The following is a 14176-nucleotide window of genomic DNA, read 5'->3' on the forward strand; positions in this document are numbered from 1 at the left end:
TTGCATCTCAAAATCAAGCGCATTATTTTATTTTGCAAACGCTGTAATCTCGATATTTGTGTACCGTTAGCCAAGAATAGGATGGACGGGCAGAAATCCAGATGAGGAGAGATGATTGATTTATACAACAATATTTTACTAGCAATGGTCAACTCGTTTTTTAATCGGCAAAGAATTCCATACTTCTTGGCAATTTTCTTGATAACATTGTCAATATGTTTGTCAAATATTAGCTTGTCATCAATAATCACGCCAAGATATTTAATCTCCCGTACGCGATCAATTGCCTCATCATCCATCATAACAGAGACATTTTCACTTATTCGGTTCCGCGAAATTATCATGAACTTAGTTTTACTTATGTTCAATTTTAACTGTTTATATTTCAACCATCTACTTAGAGAATGCAAATCTTCGTTTAAGTGTGAAACGGCCTCTTCTAGATTTTAGCTGCAATGAACAGCACGGTGTCATCAGCAAAAAGATTTATATCACAAAATCGTAAGACTCGTCGCATGTCATTTATGTACATAATGAATAAAATAGGCCCTAATACACTTCCCTGTGGCACGCCGAGCGTGTTCTCCACGGGACTTGATACACAATCGTTAAAAGCAGTCCGTTGAGTTCTGTCACTCAAATAGCTTTCAAACCATTTGTAAGCAGAACCCGAAATTCCAAAGCGCTGAATTGTTTTTAACAATAAGGGCCGAGAAATTGTTTCAAAAGCGCGTTTTAGATCCAAGAACACCGCAACAATCGTATCTTTTTGCTCTACTTTTTCTTTCCATTTAGCCAATACCAAGTTCAATGCGGTTTCACAAGAATGACCTTCTCGATATCCCGATTGTTCCGGTATGAGCAAGTTATTATTATTTAAATACTCTAGCAGCTGGCCTTTAATAACAAGTTCTAAAATTTTCTCTAATGTGTGCAACATGTTGATGGGACGAAACTCTTCGGATTTAATCGTTCCAGCAACTTTTGTATGGAATCACAAAGGATTCCTTCCAAACTTGTGGCACGTGCCCAGTTTGTATAGATTCATTAATTAGGTCCAGCAAACTGTCTCCGATGACATCAAAGCAGTCTTGTATCACTTTTGCATTTACGTTATCTACACCAGCCGTTTTTCCCATCGAGAAGCAAATATTCCTTAATTCTTCCAATGTTATTGGGTGAAAGCCTTCAAATCTACAGTTAACATTGATCGGCTGTCGGATTTCGTCGGGTTCATCAACTAATTCAATAGATGCATTAATCGATGAAACACTACTGACAAAATATTCGTTAAACTTATCTGCAATTAATTGTTCTGATAGTTCTAGTGTGCCATCAAAAGTTATGGACCGCGGTTTACTAGTACTAGGTTTCAAAAGTGATTTCAATATTTTCCATAACTCTTTGCTGTTGTTTTGATGTTGATCAATTTTCCTCTGAATATATTCGCATCGCGTACGTTTCAAACGTTGCGAATATTTATTACGCGCAACCTGGTACCTATTCAACGATAATCACTATTATGTCTACAAAATTTTCTGTACAACTTATCCCTTTTACGTTTAAGGCGCAAGAGGTCTAAATTGTACCAGCTGTTCGAATTATTTTGAGATACAAACTTTTGTTCAACTAATTGATTGGTACAGGTTTTTATGACATTCGTGAGAACAGCTGATTTGTGATCCAAAGATCCGCCATTTGTTTGAAAATCCACGTTTCTTTCGACAAGATTCGAAACTGCTTGTTTCGAATATTTCCTCCAGCACTTCAATTTATTTACATTACTATTATTACTTTTATTATCATCAACATTGATTACTATTGTTTCATGATCGGTTATTTTTAAATCGCAATTAATAACAGTATTAACTGAATCAAAATTAGAATAAACATGATCAATTAAAGTTCTACTGTGCCGGGAAATACGCGTATAATCAAAAACTTTCTGTTTTAAGTTGAAAAAATCTGCCAAATGTTTCAAATGCTTCGAATTATGAACGTCACACCAATTGATATTGAAATCGCCAGCGAGTACATTTAATTTGCTATGATCTAGAAACCTCTCCAACCAGTTTTCAAAAATTTCAACAAATCGCTGGTCATTAGAACTGGGAGAGTGATACAAAACACCATAGTTACCCATCTTCATGCCACGTACAACTGTAATGCCTAAGAACCAGTTTCCATCACAAACTTCGTTTAATTGAAGCTTGAACTGAACCGATTCTTTGACATAAATAGCAACACCGCCAGTGTGTCTCGAATGTGATAAACAAGCAGCCACACTGTAACCCGGAATACTATATTGATCAAAAGCATCAATGTCGATAATATGTGTTTCAGATAGAAAGACTAAAAACGGACGTGTATCTTCCACAATCTTACGTAAAGCAACGTAGTTTGTGGATAACCCATCAATATTGAAATACAAAATATTTAACTTATTCACATTACTACTGGAACTTGGTTGCTATTCATTGAAACGTAAGCTGCTCTTTTTCCGATCAAATAATCTTTTGTAAACTTTACATTCGGTGCTAAATGCCCCGTGGTTAACGTCCAGATTAATTTTACGTTCCTTATTCATTTTAAACAATTGACACATTTCAATACAGTTGACGTGCAATCCGAGGTCTTGTGACGTTCACTGCACTTTGAGCACGCAATGTCATTCTTACACTCCGTACTCATGTGCCCAAATTCTCCACACTGGAAACACCTCAAAACGCTAATCTCTGGAACTACAAGGCACCGATCGAACCTTATGTTTACCTTTTTCGCGGTTATCAAACAACTATGAGTCTCTTTATCGACTTCAATTACCACGTTGTACTTGTTGTACTTAAAACGTGGATTTTCATACATCCTAACGACTTTAACATCAGTTTATAGCGATGTCTTCATTCTGATCTTTTAAGATCTGAATGAAGTCATCGGAGGAAAATTTATCAGACATGCCCATCACTTTCAATCTTGGCACCGATGATGGGACAACAGCGTTATAACTCTCACCCAATTCGCTTTGAATGCCTTCTTTGACAGCGTTAACATTATACCCTGTTGCACACTCTGCAATAATAGAGCCGTCTTTCCCGTTTCTAAAGTTACTGATCTTGTGTGTTTTTGGATCTAACTTTTTGTTCAAAAACTTGCGAGTATCATCGCTACTTTGATTGGACTCTTTCGGTTTTATCACAATAACCGGACGAGTCTTACGAGCCACTTTTACATCATTAATGGCAACACTTTTCTTGCTTTCTTTATAACTACTACTTTTAGTCCCAGTGCTTTTTTTAACGACATCCGCGAAGCTAATATTCTCATTGAAAACATCATCAACGTCTTCTTGAACTTTACGCTTTTTACCTCTGGGATTCAAATTCGATTCCGAAGACGATCTTGATGTACCTTGTGACACATTCATTGCAGCATATCAATTTATCCTATTTGATCATCATATCATCTTAAATAATTTACAACTTGAAATTCAATTTTATTGGCAAATCGGTCTCGATGCTCTGGAGACTGATATGCCAATTAAATTGAATTTAAAACTGATCACGGTCGTAAAACTGCTGTCTAATTATAATATACAACTAATCTTACAATATCTAATTTTTCTTTCATTGTAGATTAATCCAACACGATCCGCAGAATACCAGACACTCCACCACGTTTGCTCAAGGTTCGACCCGACCGGCTCGTTGCCACCACCATCACCGCTTCAACGATGCATTTCGGTTGGGCGTACGACGGCGTCAACGGTTCCGTACCGCGGAATACCGGTCCAGAATGTGCCAGTTTCCTAACGCCCTCGCGGAAAATCCTGGAAACCGTAATCGTGATCCCGCTGTGCATACTTTCAATCAAAATGGCCATCGCCCGGCTGAAACCGATCACCTTCCGTCGGAACACGCCCTTCATCACCTCCACTCCGCAGCACCACGGTAGTCCCTTGGGCTATCGGAGCAGTAGTATTAGTCATCTAGCCAACAGCAGCAACCACAATCTGCAGCACCACTATCAACGGATCGGCACTAGCGGTCATCACCTAGAGCCCGACCACCGGGAACTTCTGCTGCAGCAAACGCACCATCGGCGATCGTCGTCGGTAGAGTACTGCAGCTGCCATCGGTGCAATAATGCGCCCCACAATCCTACGGTTAGTTCGGTTCTCGACGGGGAAGCACCCAGTTGGGCCAAACAGCTGCTGCTGGTCACGATGACACTGACGCTGGGCGTCGAAGTAGGCTTTAAATTCGCAACTAGGACTGTTATCTATATATTAAATCCTTGCCATATAACCACAATAATTCAGGTCCGTTACAGTTTTCATCAACGCCACCCAGATATTAATTCCGAAATTGTTTCAGATCTACCTGCTAGCATGTAACAAACCAAAGAAGAGCACGACCGCATTGTTTCGGTTGCAGATGAACTTCCTGAACGGGCCCCTGTTGGCGTTCATGTTTCCGGAGACGGACAGTCGACAACTGCCACTGGAGGCATCCATCTATTGGATACAGCACGCACTTATGTGTATTATACCGGTTTTCCTGCTGCGATATGGCGGTAATATATTTTTTTAGGGACACTTAAATATCATGTGGGGGACTAATTCAAATAATATGCATTTAGGAGTGTACAACATGGAAGCTATGAACGATTTCACCTGGAATGTTATCGGATACGCAATAATCATCCTGTACCACTACATTGTGCTTCAGATTGTGTCGATCGTAAGTATAATTATTATCTTACTGACAATTGTGCGTAAAAAAATTGTTTTTAACATCGAGTACAATTAGTGCGGTATGATAATATAGCTTGATTCTTGATTTATCTACATTATTGTTAGGTGTTTGAAACTTCACATTTATTCCTGACCATGAAAATCCAACGGTCAAGGTTTTCAACGAACCTATAAAATCTATTTCATAGTTAGTTTTCTTAGTTAATAACCCAACCTAGGTTTACGTGTACCACATCACAACAAACAAATACTGAACAGCTGGGTGGTTGCAAGCCTCCTTGCAGGTGGTTGCAGTCGGATCGGGACAAGTGATCGTGATGACGGCTGAAGCGTACAACCAATCAGGCAGATTTGAATACAGTTCTGCAAACGAATCTTATAGAAACTGCATCAAAATTTGGCATATACAATTTCGGAAGATTTTAATACAACCATTAATTTATAATCACCTGCTCTGACCTATTTGGGTATAGGACTGCATTGACACTGCAATGACCGAGAGGGAAATTTATTGAAAGACAAGATTGTTGTGGCAGCCCGGTGGAAGGAGCACTTGTTGAACGATGAAAACGAAAGTTTATTAAAAAGCAGGGTGGATATAGTCGATGACGATCAAGCTATGGAACCCAAGTAGCACCTGCAACTTGTTCCTAATAAAAAAATAAATAGAAATGTTGTATATGAATTGTATACATGTTTCAACTGTCACACAAAGTTTTGGTTCAGTTATATCTAAGTCTTTTGAGTTTTGTATCCAGGAAAGTTATCTTTCTAAAATTTTCCTATATGTGACTTATGTATAACTTAATTATAACGAATATAGCGATCGAAAATGGTACGATTGTTTTAATTGCGTTCGCTAGGAACTGTTGTGTAACATTCTACATGACGTTTCAAATGGAAACGAATAATGTTTTAGATTGGAATTAATTCGCATAGCTCTTGCTGAAATTATTTCGTCTCACCTTCATTATTTCATAACAATACTGGAACGTATAAATTCAGCAACATGTGCATCACCTAATATCACGGAAAAAACCAGAAAATCACCAAACCACAATTCTTGAATAAATTTATCTTTGTTTTGTGTTGCAATTTGGAAATGTTGTTTATAACTTTAGGTTAATACAAACACCGATTTACGATTGTGTTATAACAAGCTGATTTTGGGGTTTTTATTCATGGGCATATTAGTGTTTTATAAAAGTTTTTGGAACGAATTCCATATTTCTTGTTGGATGCAATAAGTTTGACAGATCTGAAAACAGTGCCGAACAAAAATAAAAAGATAGGGACACGGCAGGTATTTTCGTCCATCGTCATAGGGGCTAAAACCATCGAAAGCAACATCCATTTGCTAGAGCTCCACTATAGCAGAACGTATCTCCTGAGCTTAAGATTTGATACGAATGAGTTTGTCAAAAAAATTGTCTCTTTTATTGGTTTTCGAGACTATGACGAAAAGACGAAAATACCTGCCTTAACCCTATCCCTTATTAATACTGAACATAAAAATTATTTTCGATCGATTGAATATGTTATGGTGTGCTAGTAGATAAATACGGATTTTCCAATTAACCAATTGGATGTTTGAAGTGGTCAACATTGGCACATGTTATTTGCGTTTTGTTTAGACCTGTATGCAGGGTTTGCAGAAATCGCTCTAAATAGATAACGAACAACGATAAAAGAGAGGCAAAAACTGTTTTGAATCATAACAAGCCATGATACAAATTTATCAAACTTGTATACAAGTGCGAAAAAACAGAATCGGATAGGCAGCACCCACAGAAAAATGGTGAATCTTGCTTTGTTTTCGCTTATTTCGTGTTGGTAACCGCAGAGCTGTGTAGAACAAGTTGAAATGCATCATTAGAGCCAGTGCTCCCCGCGTTTGGAGCTTTCTAAAAGACATTTAAAGCTCTATCTGGTAAAGGGCTAATGTCGCAAGAGAGGATTCTCTTCGTTGACTTCCTCTCTTTTGGATAAAAGTGATAAGCAGAGGATTTCATCGCGGTTTATCACCTCAGAATGCAAGGTTTCATTGTTTTCTTTCGTTTTGAGGGGAGAAACTGCAAAGAAATCATCTGCTTGTCACTTTAATTTAAAAGAGGGGAAGTTGGCGAAGAGAATTCTCTCTTGCGACATTCGCCCTTATTCCAGATAGAGCTTGATTTATCATGGGGTATAGCCTCCCGAATCAGTTCTCTATCATGACAGCTTGCGAAAAAAGTTTCTCGCGGTATGCTACATATCGTATATGTAAACAGAGATGATAAGTGAGAGACTTGTTCATTCTCTTTAAGAATCAATCCCTACCTGTATGTATACTTTCTCCCAAATCGATTGGCCATGCATATTTATTACATCAAATACGGAGAAATACCATTGCAATAGCCCGAGCCATACACCATTTTGAAAACCAGCGTTGTTATTTTGCGAATGGAACCAAATTTCAACATTCTGACAATATACTCAATTATAACTGCTCACTTTCACCACCTCTTGAAAGAAATATTCATTATACTGAGCATCGCTTTATAGTCCTGTGGTCCTGTGCATTCTGAACAACTTTGCTGAATATAACTTGAGTGTACCTACTAAGGATCTGAAGCTTCATGAATATTTCACATAAACAAGAACATTGCAAGCATCAAACACATTAGCGAAGCCTATATGCAAAATTCCTTATCACTTTCTACTTATCAAGATACTACATTTCCATTTGTTGAACTTTACTTAAGACATCATTTTTAAAAATAGTAAATTATTAGTACGATAACAATATTTACAATGTAGAATATTCCATATATTGGAATATTTTGTGAAGTCTAAAATGATGATTTCATATACTAATCAATGCCTCATGTCAAATAACGCGCCTTCCTGCACAACTTTCTTGAGGAGGCACAGTTTAAAATGGTCATCCCGACCAGATAAAAATAACATTTACTTGTAAAACTTCTAAATTCATACCCTTCTTACGAAAACCCCTGGTCAGTCTTAAGTAATGTCTTAAAAGGTGATTAAATTATCTTTCGAAACATTAAAAAATCCAAAATTAATGGAATATTAAAAAAGTTATAACAATTTCTATTTAGGGTCAATTCGACTCCAGAGCACAGACAACGTAAGTCGGAAGGTTAATGAATAAATCTCACACTCAAGCCAATAAGATAATCAGTCTGTGGAATTTAATTGTAGGCGAAGACAAGAATAAATAAATAAATAAATAAATAAATAATAGAACGGTAGAACAGTGATTAAATATTTATGTTATTCAACAATTTTAATTTATCATGTATTAAATATAATGTACACTGGGGGAAGTGGAAAAAGGGGGTAAGTGTAAAAATCGACTCGAAAAATTTCAATTGTAAAGACTTTACAGTTTTTACCACACCATAACATTGTGCAAAAATATAGTTTAATGTTCACACTAATACTATGTTAAAATCTGTGTTATACTTACACTAACACAGTTTACGCTGGAGCTGTCATTTTAGGTTTCGCGAGAAATTAATTTTTGCATTCATAAAATCAATTCTTACTTGCATAAATTGTTCCCTTTTCCGGTGATTTTGCACCACAGGTGACCACTATAATACAATTAAACTAATCACATTCAATTTGTAGTGGTTTGTACCATGAAACCAAATAATTTAAAGATTTTACACTTACCCCTGGTATCAAACACTGCGGGGGAAGTGGAAAATGTTCTGATCACGCAATTTTTTCCTTTCTTCCAGGGTTTATTTTGATAGCTGTGAATCTTAATATGTTCCTTCTTTGTTATCATTGTGATTTGGGTGATGATTGGACTAATATACATAAGAAAACGCCTGATTAATCCACCTATCGGTATTGATGCCTTTCACATGTTTTACATATGAAAAAAATGTACGAGAAAGATAAAAATAGCACTGATAGGTAAATATATTCCATAATACATATTCATTTATATTCATAACAAGTTTCACCGTTGAATGGAATTTGTTGCGAACAAATCGGGTAAGGAACAAGTGCATGAAAATAAATGATAATTTTGTATGTGTATTGCGCACACACATACATACTAGAGTGGGGCGCAGTTGTATGGAAAAACGCAAACTTCGTCCGATCAAGTGAGATCAAGGTTTTACTGAACCGTTTTGGAACCCCAATCAACTGTGCAAAATATGGGCTCGATAGTATGGGAAAACGTACATTTTTACATTTTTGCTATTAGCGGCTTCAATTTATCATCAATCACGTGACTCAATACGTTAGCATATAGTCTGGAAGATACCGAAAGAATTTGCCGAAGAAGGTACGTAGCTGGAAGGTCTATAAAAAATGTTATTACGTTTCAAAAATTGATTGTTCAAACCATATGCAAGAAATAAATGTGTCTGCCAGCACTACCGGTTATCGAAGGGCAAAACCCATCTTCCTTCTTGTCGGATTTTTTCTTTGTGAAATGATTCCGGATAGCTCCCATTAACTCTAAAGCCCTATAAGATCAATTATTTTGAATTAACACTCAGTTAAATTATTGGTCTACGTAGTTCGGCAGTGTTGGCAGAATAAACGATTTTTTGCATACGGTTTGAACACTCAATCTTCGAAGTGTTATAACTTTTTTCGTGGACGTTCCAGCAACGTGCCTTTTTCAGCAAAGTTTTTCAGCATCTTTTGGGTTATACTTTAACGCAATGTGCCACTTGGTTTACGATGAACTGAAACTTCTAGTAGTAGAAATGCAAAAAAATACGTTCTCCCATACTAATTTCCATACAAACTTCAAACGCGATGCGGAAAGCGAGGAAGCAACCAATCGGTCCCAAATTCTGCACAGTTGTTCAGGACCCAGAATGGCTTCGAAAAACCATTGATTTAAAAAAAATGACCAGGACGCCCCACTCTAATACATACAAACACGCACACACAGACATCATATCAATTCGTAAAACTGAGTCAATAAGTTTATAACAATGTAAGTCTCATTCTCCCTAAAAAAATCATCTTTGGGGCGAACATACAGATTTTACGTACACTTAGTGTTATAGAAGGCACAACCAGCCCTCCCCTACCTATTTCAAGAATTCTTTGGGGACCTATTCCTTGAATCCAATGAAATTATTCAACAAACGATACTCAGAGAAATTACCGTCTTGATTTTAATCACATATCACTACTCATCACAATTGGAGGTCAAGATAACTTGGATTTTCCACTTACCCCATTCCGCTAGGGAAAGTGGAAAAATAACTCCCAAATTTCAAATATATTTTTATAAATTCCAAGCGGCTAAAATGGTATGAATTACTGCACAGTTGGTGCAAAATGGACTGTTTTTGGGAGCCCATAATGATTGAAAGCATTAGATAAATTTAAATTGGTTTTTTGGTAAATTTGAACATGAACTATCGATTTTTCCTTTTCCACTTCCCCCAGTGTACCTTACTATGAAAATTTTTTGGGAAAACTTTTCGAATACATTTTTGAATCTTAAAAAAATGAATTAATTTATAATTTTTATCAGCACTGTAATCCTTCAAGAAACCACCATATTGCCAAATGGTGATTTATTATGATGATCGAGACGACGGTGCTCATGAAACAGTATGATTTTTCGATGACTTGAACCAATAATATGAAATATGATGATGGCGTGCACGGCTGGGGGAAGCAGAATATTGAACTTCACAATAAATACGAAATGGCATGTGGATTTTCCCACCACAAACGTTCCGATTTATGGAATTCAAGGTTATAAATATATAAACTGTTTAGTCACACTCTATATTTGGAAGATCCCACAAGCTTTTCCAAATGAATTCATAAACACAGAAGTAATTTAATTGGAGAAAAAAGTGACAGTTGCGAATTCAGTTGTGCAGCAGTGTTTTAAATCTGTAATAGTGGGGTTCTCTGGGTTATTCATTCGTAACATAGAGTATGTTTTATATTGACTCCACCTCTTGCGCTTTTTCAGTGATATACAAGTTGTATAACTGTACCTATGGACGAACATATGGCTTTTCGAATAAGCTTATATGAGTTATCAATACTGATTAACGACAAGCTGTGCTGCTTGGGAAGTCGTTGGGAGTCAGATGGATGTTGTTCGCATGCTCGTTAACGACTCATGTGAACAGACGATATTCTGTCCAAGATTGTGTGAGCTGATGAAGTGGCGATCCTTTTTGGGAGGCATTCCCTTCAGCAGTTATCAAGCGCTCCTTAAGAGCCCCGCATAAAGGATACGTTTGCATTGCGTTTGTCAGTTTTCCCATGTGTTAAAAAAAAAACTCTTCTTTGGTTTTAAAAGGAAGCCTCCAAGCCTCTTGAAAAGAAAATTCTAAGCCTCTTGGAAGGAGGCTTCCGAGCCTCTTGAAAGGAGGCTTCCGAGCCTCTTGAAAGGAGGCTTCCGAGCCTCTTGAAAGGAGGCTTCCGAGCCTCTTGAAAGGAGGCTTCCGAGCCTCTTGAAAGGAGGCTTCCAGGCCTCTTGAAAGAGGCTTCTGAGCCTCTTGAAAGGAGGCTTCCTGAGCCTCTTGAAAGGAGGCTCTGAGCCTCTTGAAAGGAGGCTTCTGAGCCTCTTGAAAGGAGGCTTCCAGGCCTCTTGAAAGGAGGCTTCCGAGCCTCTAGAAAGGAGACTTCCAAGCCTCTTGAAAGGAGGCTTCCTAGCATATTGAAAGGAGGCTTTCGAGCCTCTTGAAAGGAGGCTTTCGAGCCTCTTGAAAGAAGGCTTCTGAGCCTCTTGAAAGGAGGCTTCCGAGCCTCTTAAAAGGAGCCTTCCTAGCCTCTTAAAAGGAGGCTTCCGAGCCTCTTGAAAGGAGGCTTCCGAGCCTCTTGAAAGGAGGCTTCCGAGCCTCTTGAAAGGAGGCTTCCGAGCCTCTTGAAAGGAGGCCTGAGCTCTGAGCCTCTTGAAAGGAGGCTTCTGAGCCTCTTGAAAGGAGGCTTCCAGGCCTCTTGAAAGGAGGCTTCCTGAGCCTCTTGAAAGGAGGCTTCCGGGCCTCTTGAAGGAGGCTTTGAGGCCTCTTGAAAGGAGGCTCTGAGCCTCTTGAAAGGAGGCTTCTGAGCCTCTTGAAAGGAGGCTTCCAGGCCTCTTGAAAGGAGGCTTCTGAGCCTCTTGAAAGGAGGCTTCCGAGCCTCTTGAAAGGAGGCTTCCGGGCCTCTTGAAAGGAGGCTCTGAGCCTCTTGAAAGGAGGCTTCTGAGCCTCTTGAAAGGAGGGCTCTGAGCCTCTTGAAGGAGGCTTCCGGGCCTCTTGAAAGGAGGCTCTGAGCCTCTTGAAAGGAGGCTTCTGAGCCTCTTGAAAGGAGGCTTCTGAGGCCTCTTGAAAGGAGGCCTGAGCCTCTTGAAAGGAGGCTTCCTGAGCCTCTTGGAAGGCGGCTTCCGAGCCTTCTGAAAAGCGGCTTCCAAGCCTCTTGAAAGGAGGCCTGAGCCTCTTGAAAGGAGGCTTCGAGCCTCTTGAAAGAAGGCTTCTGAGCCTCTTGAAAGAAGGCTTCCGAGGCCTCTTGAAAGGAGGCTTCTGAGCCTCTTGAAGGAGGCCTGAGCCTCTTGAAAGGAGGCTTCCTGAGCTCTTGAAAGGAGGCTTCTGAGGCCTCTTGAAAGGAGGCTTCTGAGCCTCTTGAAAGGAGGCTTCCGGGCCTCTTGAAAGGAGGCTTCCAGGCCTCTTGAAAGGAGGCTCTGAGCCTCTTGAAAGGAGGCTTCTGAGCCTCTTGAAAGGAGGCTTCTGAGCCTCTTGAAAGGAGGCTTCCAGAGCCTCTTGAAAGGAGGCTTCTGAGGCCTCTTGAAAGGAGGCTACTGAGCCTCTTGAAAGGAGGCTTCCGAGCCTCTTGAAAGGAGGCTTCCAGGCCTCTTAAAAGCAGGCTTCTGGGCCTCTTGAAAGGAGGCTTCTGAGCCTCTTGAAAGGAGGCTTCCTGAGCCTCTTGAAAGGAGGCTTGAGCCTCTTGAAAGGAGGCTGAGCCTTGAAAGGAGGCTCTGAGCCTCTTGAAAGCAGGCTTCCTGAGCCTCTTGAAAGCAGGCTTCCAGGCCTCTTGAAAGGAGGCTTCTGAGCTCTTGAGAGGAGGCTTCCGAGCCTCTTGAAAGGAGGCTTCTGAGCCTCTTGAGAGGAGGCTTCCGGGCCTCTTGAAAGGAGGCTACTGAGCCTCTTGAAAGGAGGCTTCTGAGCCTCTTGAAAGGAGGCTTCCAGGCCTCTTGAAAGGAGGCTTCCTGAGCCTCTTGAAAGGAGGCATCTGAGCCTCTTGAAAGGAGGCTCTGAGCCTCTTGAAAGGAGGCTTCTGAGCCTCTTGAAAGGAGGCTTCCGAGCCTCTTGAAAGGAGGCTTGGAGCCTCTTGAAAGGAGGCTGAGCCTCTTGAAAGGAGGCTTCTGAGCCTCTTGAAAGGAGGCTTCCTGAGCCTCTTGAAAGGAGGCTTCTGAGGCCTCTTGAAAGGAGGCTTCTGAGCCTCTTGAAAGGAGGCTCTGAGCCTCTTGAAAGGAGGCTGGAGCCTCTGAAAGGAGGCTTGAGGCCTCTTGAAGGAGGCTTCTGAGCCTCTTGAAAGGAGGCTCTGAGCCTCTTGAAAGGAGGCTTCCAGCCTCTTGAAAGGAGGCTTCTGAGCCTCTTGAAAGGAGGCCTGAGCCTCTTGAAAGGAGGCTTCCTGAGCCTCTTGAAAGGAGGCTTCTGGGCCTCTTGAAGGAGGCCTGAGCCTCTTGAAAGGAGGCTTCCGGGCCTCTTGAAAGGAGGCTTCTGAGCCTCTTGAAAGGAGGCTTCCGAGCCTCTTGAAAGGAGGCTTCCGAGCCTCTTGAAAGGAGGCCTAGGAGCCTCTGGACAGGAGGCTCTGAGCCTCTTGGAAGGAGGCTTCTGAGCCTCTTGAAAGAAGGCTTCCGAGCCTCTTGAAGGAAAGCTTCCGAGCCTCTTGAAAGGAGGCTTCCTAGCCTCGTGAAAGGAGGCTTTCGGATCTCTTGAAAGGAGGCTTCCGAGCCCCGTGAAAGGAGGCTTCCGAGCCTCGTGAAAGGAGGCTTCCGAGCCTCTTGAAAGGAGGCTTCCGAGCCTCTTGAAAGGAGGCTTCCGAGCCTCTTGAAAGGAGGCTTCCGGGCCTCTTGAAAGGAGGCTTCTGAGCCTCTTGAAAGGAGGCTTCCGAGCCTCTTGAAAGGAGGCTGGAGCCTCTTGAAAGGAGGCTTCCTGAGCCTCTTGAAGGGAGGCTTCCTGAGCCTCTTAAAAGGAGGCTTCCGAGCCTCTTGAAGGAAGCTTCCGAGCCTCTTGAAAGGAGGCTTCCGAGCCTCTTGAAAGGAGGCTTCCGAGCCTCTTGAAAGGAGGCTTCCGAGCCTCTTGAAAGGAGGCTTCCGAGCCTCTTGAAAGGAGGCTTCCAAACCTATTGTGAAGAGGTTTCCAAACCTCTTGAAAAGAGGCTTCCTAACCTCTTGAAAGGAGGCTTCCGAGCCTCTTGAAAGCAGGCTTC

At 40.8% G+C, this 14176-nt stretch overlaps 1 protein-coding gene across 8 annotated transcripts in view; it reads left to right on the forward strand.

The window, feature by feature from the left end:
- Positions 1-14176, forward strand: part of LOC134225874 (transmembrane protein 164) — a 117506-nt gene that overhangs the window by 90929 nt on the left and 12401 nt on the right. For all 8 annotated transcript variants that reach the window (XM_062706295.1, XM_062706297.1, XM_062706296.1 and 5 more), the window contains exons 2-4: positions 3633-4318; positions 4374-4572; positions 4639-4739. In XM_062706295.1, coding sequence (XP_062562279.1) covers positions 3731-4318; positions 4374-4572; positions 4639-4739 — 888 coding nt within the window. In that variant the 5' untranslated portion in view covers positions 3633-3730. The remainder of the gene's footprint in view (positions 1-3632; positions 4319-4373; positions 4573-4638; positions 4740-14176) is intronic.

Source organism: Armigeres subalbatus, chromosome 3 (assembly GCF_024139115.2).
Source record: "Armigeres subalbatus isolate Guangzhou_Male chromosome 3, GZ_Asu_2, whole genome shotgun sequence".
Classification (NCBI taxonomy): Eukaryota; Metazoa; Arthropoda; class Insecta; order Diptera; family Culicidae; genus Armigeres; species Armigeres subalbatus.